This window comes from Dama dama, chromosome 20, assembly GCF_033118175.1.
Source record: "Dama dama isolate Ldn47 chromosome 20, ASM3311817v1, whole genome shotgun sequence".
Lineage (NCBI taxonomy): Eukaryota > Metazoa > Chordata > Mammalia > Artiodactyla > Cervidae > Dama > Dama dama.
This window is the reverse complement of record NC_083700.1, coordinates 106,945,520-106,970,081: the sequence shown is the minus strand read 5'-3', so window position 1 is coordinate 106,970,081 and position 24,562 is coordinate 106,945,520. Positions and strand designations below refer to the sequence as shown.

Genomic DNA, 24,562 nt, shown 5'->3' with positions numbered 1-24,562 from the left:
GGGGATAATGGAAATATTGTAAGAATTTTTTTCTGATTTCTACTTGTCTAAATTTTGTATAGTAAGTGTGTATTACTTTTATAAATATAAGTACTTAAAACACTATAGTAAATTAAGAATTAAAAAATAGTTTGTGACTATCTGGTAGTGCTGTAGGCTAATTAGATAGCTACTTTGATTTTTTACCTCATAAGCTCTCAGCATGTATAAACCTGTTATACCCTCATTATAGTTTGCTTGCTCTTATTTCTTAATAATGTAGTAAACATTTTCTACCCCTGTTTAGCCTTAGTAAAATGTCTTGAATGTTTCAATTTCTTTAGACACATTGTATTCATTTTTATTTACATATTTATTTATTTTTCTTTTTAAAAGGAGTATAGTCATGGCCAACAGCAAAAAACTCAAGAGGGGGAACTGAAAATTAGCGCTGTGTTTTCAGTCAGTGGCAGTCCTCTTGGTAAGAAACAACTGAATGAATGAATCATGTTTATTTATTCTGACCAGTGTGAGTGAGAGGAAGTCCTACTTATATTAGTAAACTAGGCAGTTCTCTCTGCCTGTTTAGAATGGCTTTAATTGTGCATTGCATAATTAGTGTTGGATTTCAAAACTAGTTCTAGAAGAGAAAGAAAGGATGCCTACTTCAAATTCATGGTAAAAAGTAAAACTTTTCTTCAATTTTTTTTTTTTAAAGCTCCACAGTTGACTACTGGCTTTCAGCCTTCACTGGCGTCATCTGGCATGAATAAAATGCTTCCTTCAGTTCCAGCCACAGCTGTTCGAGTTTCCTGTTCTGGTTGTAAAAAAATCCTCCAGAAGGGGCAAACTGCTTATCAGAGGAAAGGGTCTACACAGCTATTCTGCTCTACATTGTGCCTCACTGGATATACAGTTCCACCTGCCCGCCCACCGCCTCCTCCCACTAAGAAAACTTGCTCAAGTTGCTCAAAGTATAGCAGAATTCTAAGTTATCTTCTGTTTCCTTTCTTTCAAGATGCTTTGTTCTTATTTGTGTATTGTTTCATTTTCTACGTTTCTGTGTTTTTTGAGAAATACCACACATTGTTTACTACAAACGTGTTGCTGCTGCTTTCAGTCTTTCTGGATGCGAGGTGCTCAGCTTTCTTTTAACTTTAATTAATGAGCATTTTATATAATAGATACTTTTGAAACATATTTTAGCATCCCGGTTGAGATGCTTTATAAAACAAAAATTGCATAATTTAGAGTAATATATGACTGAAGTATTTTATAACTGTAGGCAATAACACTTAAATCCAACAAATATTTAATGCTTGTGTGTTATTTCTTGTTTACATAGTTGGAATTCATTTAATACTTTTCATATTAACTTTAATTAGATTTCAGTATATTTATCTTTACCTTCTCAGTACCTCTGAAGTATCTGAGAGGTTACATTTCAGTGTTTTAACAACAAAAAATTATGACCTTAGGATCATTTGAGGAATATGAACTAATTTTTCAGGGTGGTCATGCGACACTGTTTAAATAAATCAGAAAAAGATGAATAATGCTTTTCTGAAACAATTTGGCTTCTATTATTAAGCTACTCAAACTATGATTTATTTGTATCAATACTTAGATCAATACAAGGATGTTGCCATTTTCTGTCTAGAAAGTGAAAAAGATGCACCCTCTTCTAGTTCAATTGGAAAAGGCATATAGAAAGAAACTTCTAAAAGAAATTTGAGTATGGTTAGATGTTCCAGAAGTTATATTTGCATTCCTTTATGTTTCAAGTTAAATTTAGTAAAAGTAGACTTTACTTATACTGTTCGAATTATGAAATATGCTTTAAAAAATGAATACTTACAGACCAGATATCTAATTTCTGTATTTTAGTAAATTCATCATCTTTCTAAGGTTAATCAACCTGAGAATTAGACTTTTTATAAGGCTTTTTTTCAGTTTTCTATTTTGCCATGAAATAATTTCATGTAATAACTTCCCCTTATGTTTCTTTATTTAGTTCTTGAGCAATCAGCACTTTCTAAAATTGCAGTGATATTTCTCCTTTCATAATAATAGTCATAGGTATTTATTGCAGTGATTTACCAGTGAATTTCAAAATGACCACAGGAAACTCATAGAAGTTTTAAAATGTGTGCCCTCTTTTTGTGTTTTTTAATTCTTATCCATACATGTTGTTCTTCTCATCTAAATTCACTGTATCTCTTTGGCCTCTAGCATTGACCTCCCATTATCTGGAGATGGTTATTTTTACCTGCATGTCATCCCTTAGTTTTATTTGATCTTATGTAGTTTAATTATTTTTAAGATTACATTGGGTAATCTTAATGGGTAATCATAATGGGTAAGATTACCCATTAACATGGGTAATGTTTGGTCTTACCCATAAATTTCAACCTGCCATTCTTTGACTTTAAACTGTTCTCCCTCTTTCTTCACTTACTCTGTTACCTTTCTGTAAATCCTTCGCTCTTTCCTTTGCCCGTTTCTGGTCTTTTCTCAGGTACTCCTTGCCTGCTTATCACCTCAGTTTTTCTTTTTCATTTTCTGTCTTCATTTTCCCCTTTCTCTTACTACAGAGTACCTTTTTCACTTGTTTCTCAGTCCTCAACCATTTATATTAGTCTTGTTTTTCTTTGTATTCTGTTTCGTTTTGTTTTCTGAACTACTCTTTCATCTCCATTTCATCACTTTTCCTTTCTCTTTTTTTCCTCTCTTGTTTACACAGTCATTACAACAGTTTGGAATAGTCCGGTTTATCTGATTATAAAATTATTGATATGAATTGTGTCTTGAATATAAGGAAATTAGAGTCAAAGAAATTAAATGATTTACTCAGTGTCACATTTTAATAGCTTGTTTGGCACATTCATTTTCCCGCCTTATAGTCCATTTAGTCACATAGGTTTAATTTGTAATTCAGCCCCTATAAGAAGGATTTTTACTTTAATTTGAATAGGTGGAGATAGAAAGATTTCCTTTCTGATAAGCTTACTGTTATTTTTATGTTATTGTTCAGTCTCTAAGTCATGTCCAACTCTGCGACCCCATGAACTGCAGCCTGCCAGGCTTCCCTGTCCTTCACTATCTCCCAGAGTTTGCTCAGGTTCATGTCCGTTGAGTTGATGATGCTGTCTAACCATCTCATCTTCTGCTGCCCACTTCTCCTTTTGCCTTCAGTCTTTCCCAGCATCAGGGTCTTTTCCAATGAGTCAGTGCTTCACATTAGGTGGCCAGTAGACCGGTAGAAATAATAGCAGCAGCACTTAGGTTGAAAGAAGCTACATCACTGTTTGGAGTAACAATTTTATTTTTGTTAGTGTTTTATTAATCAAATCTCTTAGCATCTTGAATTTAACCTAAAGTCTGAATATATTTTGGCTAATCATTTATTGTTTAGATTTCATTAGTAATAAGGACATAACAATTTCTTTTAAAAAACTCAATTTCAAATCCTACACTTTGTGATTTTTTTGACATTTACTATGTGTTTTAATTATATAGAGAAACAAACATTACTAGAGTAAGTTGAGATTTTAATCCAACAAATAGGCAGATATGAAAAACATTTTTCACGTTCTCCCACATATCCTGTCTTCATTTTTGCCTCTGTCTTTGCTTTTGTCATCAAATCCAGCATTTAAAAGAGATAACTTGGATAAGGATACTTGTGTTAATACCCGTGGAACAGTTTTCTAGATATAATGGCACTCAGAGAAGTAACTGTTTCAGGATTATCTCTACCATTTCTGAATTTTTGCTCTCTGAAATGATGTTGCTCATTCTCATTCTGACATGAGATCTAATCTGTTAAAATAAAATGTAATGCAGCTGGATGTTAAATATACTGAGAGCTGGGAGAAATAGCTGCTTTTATGCTTCTATTGCCTTGATTCATGCTGTTCCCCAACTCTTATCTCCTTAGCCTTCAAGAAAACACCTATTTAAGGTCCAGATAAAATGTCATAATTTTCATGTCACATCTTATCTAATATTTCTGTAGTACATTTAATGTATATAAATACATTTGTCAAAATTATTATACTATTTTAAGAATACTTCTGTTTCAGTGTTTAATATATCATTTGTCTGCTTGTCTCAGTATACAGGCTCCTTGAGTGCTTGTACCATTACTTGACCTAGGGTTGGGCTAGTCCCTGACTCAATATAACTGCTCATTAAATACCCTTATAAATGAAATATAATAAATTAAAACCTAATTAAAAATAGCTATAAAAGGTGAGAAAATGCAGATAATAGAGCAGTGTTAAGCTACTAAGTATTGAAGATGAGGTATGGTGTTACGAATTACAGTATATTACAATATCAGATGCTCCTTGTGATGAGTCCCACTGTATTTACTGTTTTCCTTTATTGAAGCAGGGGGTATTTGTAATCTTTTCTAAAAAGTACTATATTAGTGTGATCTGTTGAAAATGTAAGAATGAATATAACAGTTTATTTATTATTATGTGAGTGTATACTCATGGGACAGAGACATTATTTAAAGAATTACTGGTTTTTAAAATGGTTTGCACTTAAGCTATCTCATAAACTTCTATGCAGTAAGACTGATTTGGGAGTGGGATAAAGGGTGGAATGGTAGGGAGTCTTAATTATCACAGTTTTAATCTTGTCTTTTACTAATGCTTACAGATTGAATTACTTAGATATGAAAATGTTCAATATAATCTTGATAGAATGTGCACTGTGTAGTTTGAAATGTATTTTTACTTTTAAAAGATAGTGACTTCAAATTTCTCAAATATAATGTTATTTAAAGAGTATTTTGAACATATAGGAGACCTGAAGAAAGAAAATGAGACTCTCCTATAATTCTTCCCCCTAGAGATAGTAAATGTTAACTATTTGATATATATCCTTTTAAACTTGAGCCATAGTATACTGATCTTCACAACAGTTCTATGAACTAAGCCATGTATTTGTTTCATTTTATACAACAGAGCTTGAAGATCAAAGAGATTTATCAGTTTATTCAAGAAAACCCAGGTTTCAGGTTTAAATTTCAGTGCCCTTTCCCTACACTTTTAATTGCCCTTGTTTCATTTGATATTTCTAGTTGACAAAAAGGGAAAAAATAAATTATGTTGTGGCTTATTTTATCTTTGTTGTCATTTTTAGAGACATTTTAAATCCAAAGGATGTGATCAGTGCCCAGTTTGAAAATACCACCACTAGTAAAGATTTTTGTAGTCAGTCATGTTTGTCAACATATGAACTGAAAAGAAAACCTGTTGTTACCATAAATACAAATAGCATTTCAACCAAATGCAGCATGTGTCAGAAGAATGCTGTTGTAAGTTATCATTTTTACTTTACTGGGGGAAAGAGTCTGGTATTTGTGCTTAAAGGACAGCTTTTGATGATCTTTGCTTGTTGTTTCTAAGTTGTTACTTTATAATTTCTAGATTCGACATGAAGTTAATTACCAGAATGTAGTACATAAACTTTGCAGTGATGCCTGCTTCTCTAAATTTCGCTCTGCTAACAATCTCACCATGAACTGTTGTGAAAACTGTGGGGGTTACTGCTACAGTGGTTCTGGACAATGCCACATGCTTCAAATAGAGGGACAATCTAAGAAGTTTTGTAGTTCAACATGTGTCACAGCATATAAGCAGGTATGTGACCATATTTCAGAAGGATCTATTTCCGTAGAAATTATTTATGAAAATGTCACAAAAATATTAAGTTCTTATTATTAGCTTAATTAATCTTTTTGCATCTAAATAGTATTTGTGAAATGCTTGTATGTTAAACACTCTTGTTGTGGAGTATTATAAGTAGTAGTTGTACCCCAGTGTCCATGGAGGATTGTTTCCAGGAACTCTGAGGAAACCAGAATCTGAGAATGCGTAAATCCCTTGTATAAATTGATACAGTAATTGTATATAATCTACACACATTTTCCTGAGTGCCTTAAATCGTCTCCAGATTATTTATAATATCTGCTGCTGCTGCTGCTAAGTCGCTTCAGTCGTGTCTGACTCTGTGCGGCCCCATAGACGGCAGTCCACCAGGCTCCCCCGTCCCTGGGATTCTCCAGGCAAGAACAGTGGAGTGGGTTGCCATTTCCTTCTCCAATTTATAGTATCTGGTACATTGAAAATGCCATGTAAATAGTTGCTGGCATGCAGCAAATTCTTTGGCTTTTTGAAACTTTCTGGAATTTTTTTCATTAAATGTTTTTGAACAGTATTTTGAAAATGCAGAAAAGCATGAAGAAGAAAATATAATGCATCTCCCAGAAATCCCCAGTCTCATCTTTTTGGTTTATGCATTCTAATCTTTGCATCTGCTAATCCCAAACTCCCAATCCATCCCTCTCCCGCCCTTCTCCAGCCTTGGCAACCATCAATTTATTCTCTGTGTCCCTCCCTCATTCTCTTTCTGTTTCATAGATAGGTTCATTTGTGTCCGATTTTAAATTCCACAAATAAATGATATCATATGGTATTTGTCTTTTTCTTTCTGGGTTACTTCACTTAGTATGATAATCTCTAGTTGCATCCATGTTGCTGCAAATGACGTTATTTTGTTCTGTCTTATGGTTGCATAGTATCCATTGTGCACATGCACCACATCTTCCTTATCCATCATCTCTCACTGGACATTTAGGATGTTTCCATGTCTTGGCTATTGTGAATAGTGCTGCTGTGAACAGTAGCGGTGCGTGTATCTTTTTGAATTATAATTTTGTTTGGATGTATGGACAGGGGTGGGATTGTTGTATCATATGGTAATTCTGTTTTTACTTTGCTGAGGAACCTCTGTATAGTTTTCCACAGTGCTGCACCAATTTATATTCCCACCAGCCGTGTGGAAGTGTTCCCTTTTTTTACACCCTCTCCAGCATTTGTTATTTATAGACTTTTTAATGGTGGCAGTTCTGACTGGTGTGAGGTATAGTTTCGATTTGCATTCCTCTGATAATTAGCATTGTTGGCAGTTTTATTTATACTGTTTATGTTTTGTTGATAAGTTTTGATTAAAAATTCCACTTTAAAATTGATAAAAAAGATAGTAAGAACTTTTTACATATTCAGTTTTATAATACTTTCCTGTTTCACTGCATTTACTGATCATTCTTTTTCATAGAATAGTAAATTTTTATATAGTTAATGAAAACTGGTGAATTTAATAATGTTGATTGAGAAATTTCTTTTAAATTGTTCTTAAAACTTTGCAATTATTTTGTAATTTTAAACATCCTAGTGTTTCCATTTCAGTTTAGTTCAGTTCAGTCGCTCAGTTGTGTCCGACTCTTTGCAACCCCATGAACTGCAGCACGCCAGGCCTCCCTGTCCATCACCAACTCCCAGAGTCTACCCAAACCCATGTTCATCGAGTCGGTGATGCCATCCAGCCATCTCATCCTCTGTCGTCCCCTTCTCCTCCTGCCCTCAATCTTTCCCAGCGTCAGGGTCTTTTCCAATGAGTCAGCTCTTCGCATCAGGTGGCCAAAGTATTGGAGTTTCAGCTTCAGCATCAGTCCTTCCAATGAACTCCCAGGACCAATCTCCTTTAGGATGGACTGGCTGGATCTCCTTGCAGTCCAAGGGACTCTCAAGAGTCTTCTCCAACACCACAGTTCAAAAGCATCAATTCTTCGGCGCTCAGCTTTCTTTATAGTCCAACGCTCACATCCATACATGACTACTGGAAAAACCATAGCCTTGACTAGACAGACCTTTGTTGGCAAAGTAATGTCTCTGCTTTTTAATATGCTATCTAGGTTGGTCATAATTTATTTCTTGTTAATGTGCAAGCATGTTTAAAGGACTTAGTGTTAGTTCCCATTTAATCCTTCCTTAGAAACACTTTGTTTTTGTTCTCACATGGGAAAAAAAATCCAGCATCTTCATTTGCTTAATCTTTGTCCAAAAGACTGTTTTCCTGATACTGTATCAAGATCTAAAGGTTATTTCTGTTCAGTCTACTGAAAGATGGTAGTATGGTCCACAGGAGGAGAAATACTTTGAAATGCCTTAACTTTAAGTTTATTACTTTTAATTTAGCTAATACCTATTAAACTTTTCAGTTATTAGTGTGTGCTTTAGCTTAGAGAAAGGATGTGGATTTAGAAGTAAATAGGTTTTGATTTGATTTCCAGACTTTCTGTTCAAATAGAATTTCATACTGGGGAAACCAGTTAACTCGCTGCCTGCATTTTCTTTTCTGTAAATGAATATGTACTGCCAGTGTCACTGGAATGTTTTTAGGATTGTGTGAAGTAAGAGTGAGAAAGCACCTCGTGTATAGCCTGAAATGTTGAAGATGGTCGTTTCTGCTGCTTTTCTTTTCTTCTTTATAATTGTTAAATTTATTTAACAAGCATTAGATGTGGTTCCTGTTTTGAGGTGCTATATGTTCCTTGGGGAGATGTATATATATAACTATGTAGAGATGCTATGTAAGTATTACGGGATTCAGAAGGGCACAGCAAAAGCAAGGTCAGTTCTGCTTGGTAGTTTCAGAGATAACTCTTGACCTAATTCTTACATATGAAGTTTGTATTTGTAGCCCTTATGGAGGAAGAAAGGAGAAATGGGGTTGGAGATGCTGAAGATATTCCAGAATGCAGGAATGTGCTCACTTGAACATGTATTTATTTTAATAGCAAGTCTTATATACTTATCCTTGAGGAGAACATAGGAATCTTGAAATCTTTTAATTGGTGCTAGATATACTGTATAAGTTATCCTGAATGTATGACATGTTAATAGTATTTAGCATTATTTACTACTGATTCACAGAGTGGGAACTTAAGATAACAGATTCTTTCATTGTCTATATTGGACACTTGGGATATCCAAAGTTTCCTCTCACTTTATTGGTTAGAGTGTACTTTGTTGTCATTATCATCATTAATTTATTTTTTGGCTGTGCCTTGTGGCATGTGGCATCTTAGCTCCCTGACCAGGGATCAAACCCATGGCCCCTGCAGAGGGAGTGTGGAGTCTTAGCCATTGGACTGCCAAGGAGGTCACTGTGCTTTGTTATTCTTAGTGGTAGCATATTTGAAAATGAATTTTTCTGGTAAGTTTATTGATTTCCTTGGATTCACATTTCATTGCTATATGCAGCACCTTTTGTGGGGAAGTTCTTCCAATGTTTTGAAGAGAGTAAGAGCATAAATTCTCTATTGTATAATTTTTAAAATAGTGGGGGTGGAATTTGTTTGGTTGGAGTTTTGTATGGTGTATTCTTATAGCTAATTTACTTTATACATAATATTGAATAGTTTGTATAAGCCCTTAGGCTTATCTTGAAGTGAAAGAGTTAGTCACTCAGTGTGTCTGACTTTGTGACCCCATGGACTGTAACCAACCAGGCTCCTCTGTTCATGGGATTCTCCTGGCAAGAATACTGGAGTGGGTTGCCATTTCCTTCTCCAGGGGATCTCCCCAACTCAGGAATCAAACCCAGGTCTCCCACATTCCAGGCAGATTCTTTACAATCTGAGAGGGAAGTCTAAAATAATGTTTTTAAAACTATAGTTGCAATGAATTAATAGATCCCCAAATTAATTACATTGGTCTTTAATGAAGTTGAGTAGAAAGGAAAAATATCAAATTTGCCATGATATATATTATTTTATGAAACTTTTCAATTTTATGTACATGCTTATTTAATACACAGACACAAAACATCAGAAGTTTGTGTTACTGAGTCATTTTCTAAAATTTATTTCTTACTGAGGATTGTAATCATAAAAGTTTGGAAGCCACTAATTTAAAATATTTCAACAGTGTTAAGTATAAACATTTCAACGAATTATGTTTTCACTTGTAATTTGGTAAAAATGAATGTTATTTTATTCTCTTAATAGAAATCAGCCAAAATTACACCATGTGCGCTTTGCAAATCATTGAGATCCTCAGCAGAAATGATTGAAAATACCAATAGCTTGGGAAAGACAGAGCTTTTCTGTTCTGTTAATTGCTTATCTGCTTACAGAGTTAAAATGGTTACTTCTGCAGGTAATATTGGTTTCATAAACTTTATAAATATAATAGTTGAAAAAATTACAATTATTGCTTTGTTTTTGTAGTACAGATTTTTGTCCATATATAATTGATTTTAATGCAAATTAAAATATTTCAGATCTGTGTTGTAAAATATCACTTATTATCTTGATTGCTTTTTTATGTTTATTAACTTACTTGCCTATTTGTACATCTTTCTTACCAAAAGAATCTAGGGCTTTTTAAATGTGTTTTCTTTATTCACACCTGATTTATTTCAAGATTTGTTAATTTTTTAGTTTTAGGGTGTAGACTGTGACAAAAATTATCCAAAATATCTTTAACATTGTTAGTTTTTGTCTACATGTGGGGTAAATAAGTTTAATTTTAGTTCCTGCAACATGACTGGGCCCTTGAATTTTCATGTATTGTATAATACTTATTTACTTTCTCATACATTTGTATACATTTGTATGTATTACTCATTAGCTTTTATTTTGATTTGCTAAGGTGTACAAGTTCAGTGTAACAGTTGTAAAACCTCAGCAATCCCTCAGTATCACCTAGCCATGTCAGATGGAAGTATACGCAACTTCTGCAGCTACAGTTGTGTGGTAGCTTTCCAGGTATGGCTTTAGGACTCTTCCTTTTCTCCAGCCAGTTAGTAGCGTATGATAGTGAAGTAAACTTATTAGGTGTTTGCTAACTGCCTCGATTGCCTACATTTCTATCTCAGTTTTAGTAAATAAAACTAGGGTTCTTTGGTCCATCCGGTATTTGGAGGCATGTTATTTAATTGCTTCCTGTGAAATTAAATGATACTATTATTACCTAGATTATTTATTGGGAGGATATTATCTTTAAAGATAATTATTAGTTAAATTATTTTATTTTTTGGATGTAAATAACACTCCCCCCATTCAATTGTAAGCTACTCAAAGGCAGGGATTTTTGCCTGTTCACAAATGTGTGTTAAGTGCCTAGAACCGCGCTTGATATAGGTAGGTATGCAGTGCCCTCTTATTTGAAAAAGTAAGGAGATTGATCTTTTTATTTGTTTCTTCTTTCAGAATTTGTTCAACAAACCAGCAGGAATGAATTCTTCAGTAGTGCCCTTATCTCAGGGCCAAGTAATTGTAAGCATCCCTACAGGTTCAACAGTGTCAGCAGGAGGGGGTAACACCTCTACTGTTTCTCCCTCTTCTATCAGTAGCTCTGCTGCAGCTGGTCTCCAGCGTCTTGCTGCCCAGTCCCAACATGTGGGGTTTGCACGAAGTGTTGTAAAACTCAAGTGTCAGCACTGTAACCGTCTTTTTGCCACAAAACCAGAACTTCTCGACTATAAGGTAAAGTATAGGAGCATGATAGAGTGTTTGGGTATAAAATGATCTATTTGTAAACTTACTTCTGGCTTTTTTCACCTTTCAAAATTACATTGTTTGAAAGTAAGAGGGATAAAGATTTCCCTAAAATAAAAGCCAAATGTTTAATTAGTACTTAATCTTATTTCTTTGCAGGGTAAAATGTTTCAGTTCTGTGGCAAAAATTGTTCTGATGAATATAAGAAAATAAATAATGTAATGGCAATGTGTGAATATTGTAAAATTGAGAAAATTATAAAGGAGACTGTGCGATTCTCAGGTGCTGACAAGTCATTCTGTAGTGAAGGTAAAGATAGAAGATTATCTTCCTACCAAGCATGTTGGTTGGTTGAAAAGTAGTTGATAATTTAAGCTATCACTGTGTAAGTTTTATCTATTTCATCCTTTGTGTGTAACACCAAAACCTTTTGTTTTGTTTACACTTGTTCACTCTTTTCTGGTATAATCCTTCATATTATAAAGATGTTAAAATGAAGGAAAAGATCCTCAAAGTGTATAGCAAAAGATGATGGTGATGGGAAAAACATTTAATGTTGTTAGATTGATGAGGATCTTTTAGTTCTTATATTTATTTCTAAAGGGAACTGCTAAAATTTTCGTAGTATCCTAAGATTATACTTTTATTTTAAACATCCATTATATTTCTGAATATGCAAATCAGTGTATCTTCCTTATTAGATGACTGTAAGTTCAGAATGTTTTGTTTTACTCCAAAACCATGCAGAATTAACCTCCTAGTCTAGTGGCTTTCAAACCTCTTGAGCACTTGCAGAAAACATACATTTTACATTGTGACCCAGTGTATGATCACATACCCAAAGAAAACAAGTTTTATGAAACAAAACTGACTTTTATTATATATGATAGACTGTAATATTTGCTCTGCTGTCTTATTTTGTATAAAAAAAGGAAATGGTAGTATCAATCTTCTAAATTGATTTCTTGATCTGCTAATTGGTGAGAACCCAACTGTGCAAACTTTATCATAGGGCATTTAAATTAAAGATGTAAATACTTATTATTCTCTCTAATGTTAATTTTACCTTCTCTGATTTTTTTAGGTTGCAAATTGCTTTATAAACATGACTTGGCAAAACGCTGGGGAAATCACTGTAAAATGTGCAGTTATTGTTTACAGACATCTCCCAAATTGGTACAGAATAATTTAGGGGGGAAAGTAGAAGAGTTTTGTTGTGAAGAATGCATGTCCAAATATACAGTTTTGCTCTGTCAGGTAAATATGATTCACGTTCCTGGGTTTTTCAAGTTAGGGCACATTTTTCCCTTCTTTTTGTCTTTCAAATAGTATAAAGGGCAATTAATGATTTTCAGTGTTAAGTGTTAATGTAGCATTTAAAAAGACTTTAATGTCACTGAAGTTACATTACTTCTGTTTTTTAATTTCCTTGTAGAAGACATATGTCTTAAAACATTAAAATATTTAAAATTATAATTATTCACTTATTCGTTAAAATAGTCTTCTGACATGTTTAAGGAAGATCAGTCTATTTCCATTTCACTTTTTAAAAGTTGCTATTTTTGACATCTCTATAATGTGACTGACTTTTTTTAATGTTGTATAAGATTGTTGACAGATAAATAATTTCCAATTTCAGAATGATTAACCTTAATTTTTTTTTTTAAAAGCTGAATTATAGTTGTGGTAAAGTATTAGGTGTGCAATATAGTGATTAACAATTTGGAAAGGTTATACTTCACTTATAATTATAAAATATTGACTATATTCCCTGTGTTGTGCAATATCTTTGTAGCTTATTTTCTGCATAGTAGTTTGTACCTCTTAGTCCCCTCCTGTATATTGCCCCTCCCTCCAGGATAGTTAACCTTCATTTTAGTGATCTACATTCTAAGCAGATTTCCTCACTCGTTACCTGTGACCTTTTATTTCATCAGACCATAGATAATTTGTTTCTTACTTCTTTACTGTCTTCTGTTTCTTTTTTCAGATGGCAAAATGTGATGGTTGTAAGCGACAGGGTAAGCTCAGTGAGTCCTTGAAATGGCGGGGAGAAATGAAACATTTCTGTAACCTGCTTTGTATTTTGATGTTCTGTAATCAGCAAAGTATGTGTGACCCACCTTCGCAAAATAATGCAGGTAAAATGAAACTTTAGTCTTAGGTCAATGCCAGGGACTAACTACTGTTCCACAGGTTGAACTTTAAACAGTTGTAAATAATTTCATGAATTGTAGATTTCATTCTATTTAAATCACATTAACATTTAGATCCCTTTTTGTTTAACACCTTAGATTAATGCCCTAAATTCTTTCAGTTTTCTCTGAGCATAGTTAGTCAAATAAACTCTGTAAGAACTTTATGGGAAAGATAGACAGTTAACGTTTTATAATTGAAGATGTATATCTTGACTTCTTTAGAAAAGCATTTAAGATTATAACAAAGAACATAGAATCTAAACCACATAGCCTTTTTTATATACCACATGCAGAGTTACGCAAGAGAAAGTACATGGAATACTTTTAAGGTTCAGTAATTTAAAAATAGAAAAAAATGCAGTTAATCTTGAAGTGACTCTTTAATCCATTTTACTGTAACCTAAAAGCACTGTTTAACCTTCTTAAGATGTTGGTTTCTATGTATGTTCGTATAAATTACATGAGGTTTTCTTATTTTTGTTTACTTTAATCAGCAAGTATTTCCATGGTGCCAGCTGCTTCAGCCGGGCCCCCATCTCTAAGAAAAGATTCAACTCCAGTTATAGCTAATGTAGTATCATTAGCAAGTGCTCCTGCTGCTCAGCCCACAGTGAATTCTAACAGTGTCTTACAAGGTATGACTTGATTTGACGGCAGTTATTTAGCCTTTTTGAGGTTGACGACAGTGGTCCTCTACCTTTTTTCTGACTGTAATCATTTTCATGTGTTTGTCACATTCATATTAGGAACAGTGGTTCACTGTGTGCTGCTGTGGCATTAAACAGTGTTTTTGTAGTTTCCAAATCTTTTTTTCTTGTATAATACTTGAGATGCTACTCTTCCCCTGAATAAAATAAAAGTAATACACATTTTTATTATAAAACTTTGTGTTTATTTTCTAAAAATCAGCTTTTAATGCTAGCGTTTAAATAATAAGATCCTAAATTTTATATTTTTATTTGTCAGGTGCAGTTCCAACAGTAACAGCAAAAATCATCGGGGATGTAAGTTTTATTAATTTTATTGCCACTGTCTTTTCCATCTTAGACAGAATGAATGTGTCTAAGCTGATTTGCCCTCGTTTATTTTTTATTTCTTATATAAAATAAATTTCATGAGTTCATTTAATCTTGTTCAGGAACAGGATTTCCTGGTTATTTAACTAGGTCTTTTATGCACTTCAGTTTTTTTGAATGCATTATGTAGTTACTGAAGGGTTTTGTTTTAATTGTGTAGAGTTAAATGTTACAGCATTCAGGCATACAGGGATTGGGCCTTTTGTAGTGTGGTCAGACTGTGGAGGAAGTGTTTGCAGAGAGTCACTTGTTTCCCATTCAGTGCAGATTGTGCCATAAATAAGCTGTTTTTTTTTTAAAGCTAAATACTTTTGTCTCTTAAAAGAAGGACAAAATCAATAATGAGAAAGACTTAGGACTAGAACAGTGGCATTTCTAAAGTGTTTCCTAGTCTCTGGGACAATTTTCATATCATCTTTTCTCAAGTTACTTACAGGATCATGAGTGATGTTATTATTTCTAGTTGCCTTGAAACTGGTTCTTCTAAGATTTAACTCAGTCAAGAAAAAACTGTTCTGATTTTAAGCTCAGCCATCATTGTTACTGATCAACAATATCTCCTAAATACAAATGGTATTTTTCTTGGTTAATAGAACTGGTAATTAGATACATTCAGAGTCAATATGTAGTTATCAAGGTATTCCTTTATTGTTGTTGATATTTCAGGAATTTTGTATTTCTTACATATTTAATTGAATGTTTATATTCTGTGTCTTCCATGTGATTCCAGTATAGCATTCCTTGTGAAATTATAATGCTTTGAAATACTTTGAAATATAATGCTTTGAAACATTATGTAGTGAAGTGTTAGTCACTCAGTCATGTCTGAAACTCTGTGCGACCCCATGGACTGGGGCTCACCAGGCTCTTCTGTCCATAGGATTCTCCAGGCAAGAATACTGGAGTGGTTTGTCATTTCTTTCTCCAGTAATATTTTACACTATTTATCATAATTAGTAAACTTTTCGTTTCTGATTTATTTTTTTACTAGGCAAGTACACAAACAGATGTCCTGAAACTTCCACCTTCCCAGCCTCCAAGACTTTTGAAGAATAAAGCTTTATTGTGCAAACCCATCACACAGACCAAGGCCACCTCTTGCAAACCACATACACAAAACAAAGAATGCCAGACAGGTATGTTCCTTGTGTTGTCTTTGTTTAATTTTTCCTAAGGGAAAGGAATGTGGTATGTGCTTACGTTAATTGTCTTTTATTTCATAGGTGATGTATTTCATTGCTTATATACATTGCACAATTGAGTCCTTACAGTATCCCCGTGGGTTAGGTGTTTTCATTAACTTAATTAGTTATGGCAAAGAAAAGGTAGTTGATAATACCATACTGTGAATGCTTCGTTTGATTTCCTTATTCATGACAGTGATATATTATGGGAAGTATATCCAAATTCCATAGCTTTTGGAATTATATATACAGGGTCTTAGTTGAGAGGAACTATTATTTTCCAGAGCACACTTAGGTTTGGACTTTTCCACACTCTGTTTCAAGTAAAGTCAGTTCTTTTGGGAAGAGCTTTAGGGCTTTCTTTTCTTATAAACTGCCTCTTCCCTCTTTGAGCTACTGCTTTTCTGGATTGTAGGCACAGTGTGAGCTTCTGATCTTCTTAGCTTGCCTCTGCTAGCATGGAATCTCTGCCCTACAAGTGAACTGGAATGAAGGTAGTTCGGACCCTGGCTTTGATAGCCTTGCTATTCCTGTGGTTGTTAATGTTCAGTTCCTCAGTCATGTCTGACCCTTTGCAGCCCCATGGACTGCAGCACACCGGGCTTCCCTGACCTTCACCATCTCCTAGACTTTGCTCAAACTTGTGTCCATTGAGTCGGTGACGACATCCAGCCATCTTGTCCTGGTTTGTCCCCTTCGCCTCCTGCCTTCAATCTTTCCCAGCATCAGGGTCTTTTCCAATGAGTCAGTTCTTCACATCAGGTGGCCAAAGTATTGGAGCTTCAGCATCAGTCCTTCCAGTGAATATTCAGGATTGATTTCTTTTAAGATTGACTGGGTGGATCTCCTTGCAGTGTGAGGCACTCTCAAGAGTTTTCTCCAACACCAGAGTTCTAAAGCATCAATTCTTCAGGACTCTGCCTTCTTTTTGGTCCACCTCTCACATCCGTATGTGACTACTGGTAAAACCATAGCTTTGACTATATGGACCTTTGTCAGCAAAGTAATGTCTGCATTTGAATATGCTGCCTAGGTTTGTCATAGCTTTTCTCCCAAGGAGCCATCTTTTAATTTTATGGCTTTTAATTTTATGGCTGCAGTCACCATCCACAGTGATTGTGGAGCCCAAGAAAATAAACTCTGTCACTGTTTCCATTGTTTCTGCATCTGTTTGCCATGAAGCGATCGGACCGGGTGCTAGGATCTTAGTTTTTTGAATGCTGAGTTTTAATTCCTGTAGTAGGTTTTCTCTTTATGGGTGGTACTGGTACTCACTAGGAAACTAACCTTTCTGTCCTGGAGTTTGAGGGAATAAGAAATAATGGTGGCCTGCCCCTCCTGGTGAGATACAGTAACCTTGAGTTGGGAGCTGAAGGAAGAGGAGCCCATTCTTGTTGGTGACATCCATTCCAGAGTGGAGTTTCTGTCATATTGAGCTGGCTGAGGCAGGGATGTGGAGCAGGTGGTAGATCAAATGTCATAGATTACTACTGTTCTTACTGTATTTAGTAGATTTTCTTAAACATTTTTCCATTTGATATGTACCCTTTGGACAATTTCGAAAGAATTTAAATGGTTATTTTTTAGATTTTCACCAGCTTTGCTTGTTTCCCTAGGGAATAGATCTCTGGAGCTCCTCATGCTGCCATCTGAAAATCCCAGAATTTTTTAAATAGAAAGGAATTTTAGATTCTTAGATCTGGAAGATATCCCCTAGGCCAGTACTTCTCAAACATGAATATGCATATGAATTACTTGGGAATGTTGCTATGTAGATTATGATTTAGTGGAGCTTAGGTTCTGCATCTTTTGAGTTACTGAGTAATGTCAGTGCTGCTGTCTCATGAACCATTTGATATAGCAAGGCTATAGATAAGATAGTCCTATATTTTTATTGTGTCAATAGCAGCTTTTTAAAACATTATTTTTTAATATTTTTTGCAGTAGGTCCTTGTTGGATATTTACTTTAAATATAGCAGTGTGTACACATCAGTCCCAAAATAGTGACCTAGTTTAGCATCATGTAGCTTGGTTACTGCATGATAATAGAAGGGGAAAAGGTGGAAGTAGTGACAGATCTTCCTTTTCTTGAGCTCCAAAATCACTGCGGACGGTGACTGCAGCCATGAAATCAGAAGATGATTGCGTCTTGGCAGGAAAGAGATGACAAAGCTAGACAGTGTGGTGAAAAGCAGAGTCATTACTTTGCCAACAAAGGTCCATATAATCAAGGCTCTGGTCGTCCCCGTGGTCACGTATGGTTGTGAGAGCTGGACCATAAAGAAGGCAGGACACCAAAGAGTTGTTGCCTTCGAACTATGGTGCTTAGAGAAGACTCCTGAAAGTCCCTTGGAGAGCAAGGAGACCAAACCAGTCAATCTTAAGGGAGATCAACCCTGAATGTTCACTGGAAGGAGTGATGCTAAAGCTGAAGTTTCAGTATTTTGGTCATCTGATGCGAACAGACGACTCATTGGAAAAGTCCCAGGTGCTGGGAAAGATCGAGGGCAGAAGGAAAAGAGGGCATCAGAGAATGAGATGGAAGGAGAGGAGGGCGTCAGAGGATGAGTTGGGTGGACGGCATCCTCGATGCAATTGGCATGAACTTGGGCAAACTCTAGGAGATGGTGAGGGACAAGGAGGCTTGGTGTGCTTCAGTCCATGGGGTTGCAAAGAGTTGGACACAGCTGGGTGACTGAACAACAACAGCATGGTTATCAGACAATCTCTAATCATAACTTTTTTTTTTTTTTAATGTCCACTGTACCATGGTAAAATTGATCCTATATTATTCTCTACTTCTGACCTTAGCCAAATTGTCAGCTTTTCAGTTCTCCTTACTAGAAATACCTTTCTCTTACATTAATGATTTTACAGTTATCCAGGATATTTTTCTGGCCTACAGAAAAGACTGTAGATGGTTGTTAAATAATTGAATGACTCCTATCTCCACCCTTCCCATTTTTTCCTTACTCATGTATAAGTTAATTTCCAAGTTCTATTTAATTTTTTAATATCTTAGACCCTCTGCTGTGAATACTTACTCTCTTTCTACAGCTATCATAACCACCCTAGTTCAGGCCCTCATTGTCTTAGCTCTATATATTGTAGTTGCTTTGTATACTTTATATTCCATGCAAAGATGGCAGCAAAATTAATCTTTTAAGAAGCAATTTTTATACCATTACTTTGTGATTAACAATTTGTAGTACTTCCCACTGTTTACTGGAAATGATTTTAAATGTGTATTATAGCCTTATAAAAAGGGCCCTTCTATATATTCAGTCTCCTCTTTTAACATACACTATTATTCATGTTAAGTTTTCTGTACCTCCCTTCTAAGATCACTGTTCCATTTATTCATCGAGATTATAGCCATCATGCATCTTATTCTTGTGTCATTGATAATTATTGTGTTGCCCACTTTTTGTTAGTGCTTTTATACTCAAGCCTTTCTTCACAATTTCTCCTTTCTATGAACTCCTAGTATCATGGATCTGTGGGAACATGCTCAGTCACTTCAGTCATGTCTGACTCTTTGCACCCTATGGACTGTAGCCCACCAGGCTCCTCTGTCCTTGGGGTTTTCTGGGCAAGAATACTAGAGTGGGTTGCCATGCCCTTCTCCTGGGGATCTTCCCTACCCAGAGATCGAACCCTGCATCTCCTGCATTGCAGGCAGATTCTTTACCCACTGAGTCACCTGGGAAGCACCCTGGTATCATAGATGTTTCTTTTGAAGTACAAAAAAAAATTTTTTTTTTTTTTTAATTAAAATGTTGTTTCTAACCCTCTTTGTATTTGTGTGGGTTTTTGCTTTTATTTTTGTTTTTATTAGAAGACACTCCAACTCAGCCCCAAATTATTGTGGTGCCAGTTCCAGTACCAGTGTTCGTACCTATACCTCTTCATCTTTATACTCAGTATGCACCAGTCCCATTTGGACTTCCAGTTCCAGTGAGTAATCATTTAGAGGTTAAGGCTAGTTTAGTGCACATTTTTCTCAGTTAAGATTTGGCAGCTCCATAAAAACTTTTAACTTATTGGTAAAATATACCTGACTCATGTTGGATATCATCATATTACTTTAATTACTTGAACATGGAGTATATAAAGGACAGCTTCTGATTGTACCCTGTCTTCTCAGATAAGATTATGATGTAGTTTTTTAGAATATTTTAAACAGAATAAGACCACTAACATAGAAAAAGATTGGAAATGGTGTGTGTTAGAATCTTAGATTCTAGCATGGCTGAAAAGAGGAGTACTGTGATTTCCAGGATTCTGACTTTTTATTAAAGAAAAATGTATTCTTTTTTTATCAGAAAATACATATTTTCTTGGTACTGAATTCCTATGAGAAACTCTTGTGTGAAAATATTAAACAAGTAATATAATCAAAAATAAAAATGAATTACTTAATTATTCTTTTAAAGGATTCAGAGATGCTTTTTTTGAGTGTCCGAAAAGCACTTAGTGAATTTTTATTTAAGTGACTATAGTCTTATAAAAACAAACTAGCAAGGCTGTTTTAATTGTTGGCCATAGAATATCTTGTTTATTTGGATTTGTTTATTATTTTTGTATTTAAATTATCTCACAAGTAATAGTTTTGATGATAGACTTATTTCCCAAGAAACTCTTCAGTCTGTCCTTGGTCTTTCAGATGCCTGTCCCTATGCTTATTCCATCCTCAATGGGTAACGAAGATAAAGTCACCAAGAGTATTGAGGACATTAAGGAAAAACTTCCCTCACATCCTTTTGAAGCTGATCTCCTTGAAATGGCAGAAATGATTGCAGAAGATGAAGAGAAGGAGAAGACTCTATCTCAGGGAGGTTGGTATGATTTTAAAGGAAAAAAAAAAGCATACCTGCAGATTTTCAGGTCAATGAAAGTGAAAGAGTAATTTTAAGTATTAGCCAGTCAGGAAGTTTCTAAAAGCTTTTGCTGTTGTTCAGCCACTAAGTCTGAAATCTTTACTTGTGTTTAAATACCAACTCTGTGGGCTCGTTAAACTTGTTAACTCTGAAACTCTATGCAGTTTAGGGAAAAAACTTTAAAGTTTTGATACAATTTCTGATTCTTAATGTTTCCAGAAAAACAACATACGAATCCCCTTTTCATGATCATATTCTGGTTTTATACTTGTTGTCAAAGCCTTTGTTGTCAAGGTGTGACAACACACTTTGTTGTCAAAGTGTGCTCAGTTGTTCAGTTGTGTCTGACTCTTTGCAACCGGATGGATTATAGCCCACCAGGCTCCTTTGTCCATGGGATTTCCCCGGCAAGAATACTAGAGTGGGTTGCCATTTCCTTCTCCGGGGGATCTCCCCAACCCAGGGATTGAACCCAGGTCTCTTGCATTAAAGGCAGTCTCCTGCATTGCAGGCAGATTCTTTAGTGACTGAGCCACCAGGGAAGCCCATGGTCCCCAAATAAAAATTCCTGTTGTATAATAATCAGCTTGTTGGTAGAAGGTAAATAGAATTTTAAGATGGAAAACCATTTAGTTCAAAATAGCCTATAGATAAATCCCGTTTTAAGAGTGTATAATAATGATAATAACAGTAGTTAAGATATATGTTCTTGCTGTACCCTAGGCAGTGTCCTAAATGCACTTGTATATATCACCTCATTTAATCTTCACAACTACTCCATGAGGGAGTAGTTTTTACTTTATTTACTTTACATTCTTCTTTTGGAAAATAGGCTAGCCATGGTTATACAATCAGGAAATAATGGAACCAGAAGTTGAATCCAGGTCCATCTCACTACAGAGAAAGGATTTTGACTAGAACTCAGTAGTATATATTCCAGAATGGTTTCCAGCCTTAATTAGCACCTTCTTGATTTATGGATGAAAGAAGAGATATAATCATAAGAAAAGATAGAGGAAACAGTGTTTAAGGTAGTTGAAATGTACAGGTGAATTTTTGTAAAAGCAAAAAAAAGCAGAGACATTACTTTTCCAACAAAGGTCTGTCTCGTCAAGGCTATGGTTTTTCCAGTAGTCATGTATGGATGTGAGAGTTGGACTATAAAGAAAGCTGAGTGCCGAAGAATTGATGCTTTTGAACTGTGGTGTTGGAGAAGACTCTTGAGAGTCCCTTGGACTGCAAGGAGATCCAACCAGTCCATCCTAAAGGAGATCAGTCCTGAGTGTTCATTGGAAGGACTGATGTTGAGGCTGAAACTCCAATACTTTGGCCAGCTGACTCATTGGAAAAGACCCTGATGCTGGGAAAGATTGTAGGTGGGAGGAGAAGGGGACAGAGGATGAGATGGTTGCATGGCATCACCAACTCAATGGAGATGAGTTAGAGTAAACTCCGTGAGTTGGTGATGGACAGGGAGGCCTGGCGTGCTCTGATCCACGGAGTTGCGAAGAGTCAGACACGACTGAGCGACTGAACTGAACTTTCACATATCATTGATGAGCCAACAAATTACTCTTTTCTGACGACTTCTTTCCCGTGTTGGCTTCTAGAAACCTTGCCACTGGGTTCTGTTTTTGTATAATACATTCTCGAGATTTTCTGAACAATTTAGCACTTGATAACTCTACTGTCAACTTTTCTGTTGTGTTACCACTATGTTTTTAAATCATATATACTCTGAGAGGTGGATAAAAAGCTTTTTGTTATCCCAAAGTTTCTGGTCTCATTTTGCTCTTTGGTGTATAATCTCATAGTTGTGACCCATTTATATGTGGATGTTAATGTCTTAGAATATTGCCCCATACTTGATCTTCTAATATCTGATACTTATTTTGGAAGTTCAGGCAATTTCTAATAATAAACATCATTTTAACTTGGCTTCTCCATTCATATTAATAGTCAGCATTTATCAGATATTTCCTCTATACAAATATTGTGAGTTTGCCTTAACTTGCAATGGAGTCAAACAGAAAACCTTTAAAAACTAAGCTTCAAGCCAGTTGTAATCATCATAGTGTAAGTAAAATCAAATGGTCTAGAAATATAACAGGGAGAAAAAATTAATTCCATCTGAAAGGATCTGGCTCATTTATCTTTGCTTTCAGGGAAAAGAGACAATATTCCTTGGTTTTAAAAAAAAATCTGATTTTTTAATACTCTGAATCTTTAAACTTTTTATATTTATTTTTTAATATATGCATTTTATTGAAGTTTAGTTAACTTACAGTGTTTCAGGTATATAGCAAAGTGATTCAGTTATACATATACACATAATATTTTTGAAATTATTATCCATTATAGATCATTACAAGATGTTGATTATAGTTCCCTGTGTATAGTTTACTGTGCTATACAGGAAAACTTTTCTTGTTGAATACTGTTTTTTTAATTAGAAATCTAGCATTATATTCATTCTAAGTCAAACAAGTGGAACTAAAATGTCATAAATTTTTTAGTTAGGCGAAAATTTGTACGTTTTCTAAAACATATGTAGTACATATTATTTATATATACATACACAAAAGTTTTTCTACTACACTTGATAAAAACTTGAGAAAGAACATCTGAAAAAAAAAACAGAGTTGGAGAAATTGGAAAACATAAACTAAATGAAATGGGAGCACTGAATATGAAATAGAAAAGGTGAAACAAACTAGAGAAAAGTACAAGAGACCTCACTGTGCCAACAGAGGTCTATATAGTCAGAGCTGTGGTTTTTCCAGTAGTCATGTATAGATGTGAGAGCTGGATAATAAAAAAGGCTGAGCACTGAAGAATTGATGCCTTTGTACTGTGGTCCTGGGGAAGACTCTTGAGAGTCCACTGGTCTGCATGGAGATCAAACCAGTCAATCCTAAAATAAATCAACCCTGAATATTCATTGGAGGGACTTGATGCTGAAGTGCCAGTGTTTTGGCCACCTGATGTGAAGAACTGACTCATTGGAAAAGACCCTGATGCTGGGAAAGATAGAAGGCAGGGAAAGGGGGCAACAGAGGATGAGATGGTTGGAAGGCATCCCTGAGTCAATGGACATGAGTTTGATCAAGCGCCAGGAGATGAAGGACAGGGAAGCCTGGCGTGCTGCAGTTCATGGGGTCACAAAGAGTTGGGCATGACTGAGGAACTGAACAACAACAACAAAAGATATAGTCCAGTTGTTTTTAAACATGGCTGCTCATTAGGAACATATCTGGAACTCTGGAGAAAAAAAAGCAATACCTGTGCATTTGTATTTTTCAAAAAATTCCAAGATAGTGGACTTCCTTGGTGGCCCAGTGGCCAAGACTCTGTGCTTCCAATGCAGGGGGCCTGGGTTCAATCCCTGGTCAGGGAATTAAATCCCACATGCCACAACTCAGAGTTCCCATGCCACAACTAAAGATCTTCCTTGCTGCAAGAGAAGATTGAAGATCTACAGGCTGCAATTAAGACCTGGTGCAGCCAAATAAATAAATGTTTAAAAAAATCCAAGATAATTCTTATAAGCATCTGGATTTTAAAAAGTGTTTACAAGTTTTTCTATTCAATGGTAGTTTTGGTGATACAGAGTTCTATTATTTTTCTGTTGACCAATCATGATACAATGGTATTAAGTGAGTAATAGTTACATAATCACAATAGTGAGAGATGTTTATGTGTTTTCACAATCAATATCCAGACAAAAAAATAAAAGATAATTAGAAATGCAAACCATAATGGGAACATGATTAACATAACAATATAAAATAATTACACCCAGTTTGGGGCATCAAGCAGAGTGATGTGGTAATTGGAAGTGCAAACACGCACATATTTTCATCCAGCCAGCCAGTCTGTGT

The 24,562-nt window shown here is 35.1% G+C and overlaps 1 protein-coding gene across 6 annotated transcripts in view; it reads left to right on the top strand.

The window, feature by feature from the left end:
- Positions 1 to 24,562, top strand: part of ZMYM4 (zinc finger MYM-type containing 4) — a 156,502-nt gene that overhangs the window by 95,757 nt on the left and 36,183 nt on the right. For 5 of the 6 annotated variants that reach the window (XM_061122427.1, XM_061122425.1, XM_061122430.1 and 2 more), the window contains 15 exons: positions 376 to 460; positions 698 to 953; positions 5,137 to 5,311; positions 5,424 to 5,636; positions 9,848 to 9,998; positions 10,494 to 10,609; positions 11,054 to 11,329; positions 11,501 to 11,651; positions 12,427 to 12,599; positions 13,333 to 13,483; positions 14,035 to 14,175; positions 14,507 to 14,544; positions 15,608 to 15,752; positions 19,640 to 19,758; positions 20,468 to 20,639. In XM_061122427.1, coding sequence (XP_060978410.1) covers positions 376 to 460; positions 698 to 953; positions 5,137 to 5,311; positions 5,424 to 5,636; positions 9,848 to 9,998; positions 10,494 to 10,609; positions 11,054 to 11,329; positions 11,501 to 11,651; positions 12,427 to 12,599; positions 13,333 to 13,483; positions 14,035 to 14,175; positions 14,507 to 14,544; positions 15,608 to 15,752; positions 19,640 to 19,758; positions 20,468 to 20,639 — 2,362 coding nt within the window. The remainder of the gene's footprint in view (positions 1 to 375; positions 461 to 697; positions 954 to 5,136; positions 5,312 to 5,423; positions 5,637 to 9,847; positions 9,999 to 10,493; positions 10,610 to 11,053; positions 11,330 to 11,500; positions 11,652 to 12,426; positions 12,600 to 13,332; positions 13,484 to 14,034; positions 14,176 to 14,506; positions 14,545 to 15,607; positions 15,753 to 19,639; positions 19,759 to 20,467; positions 20,640 to 24,562) is intronic. The other variant, XM_061122426.1, reaches the window with a different exon arrangement.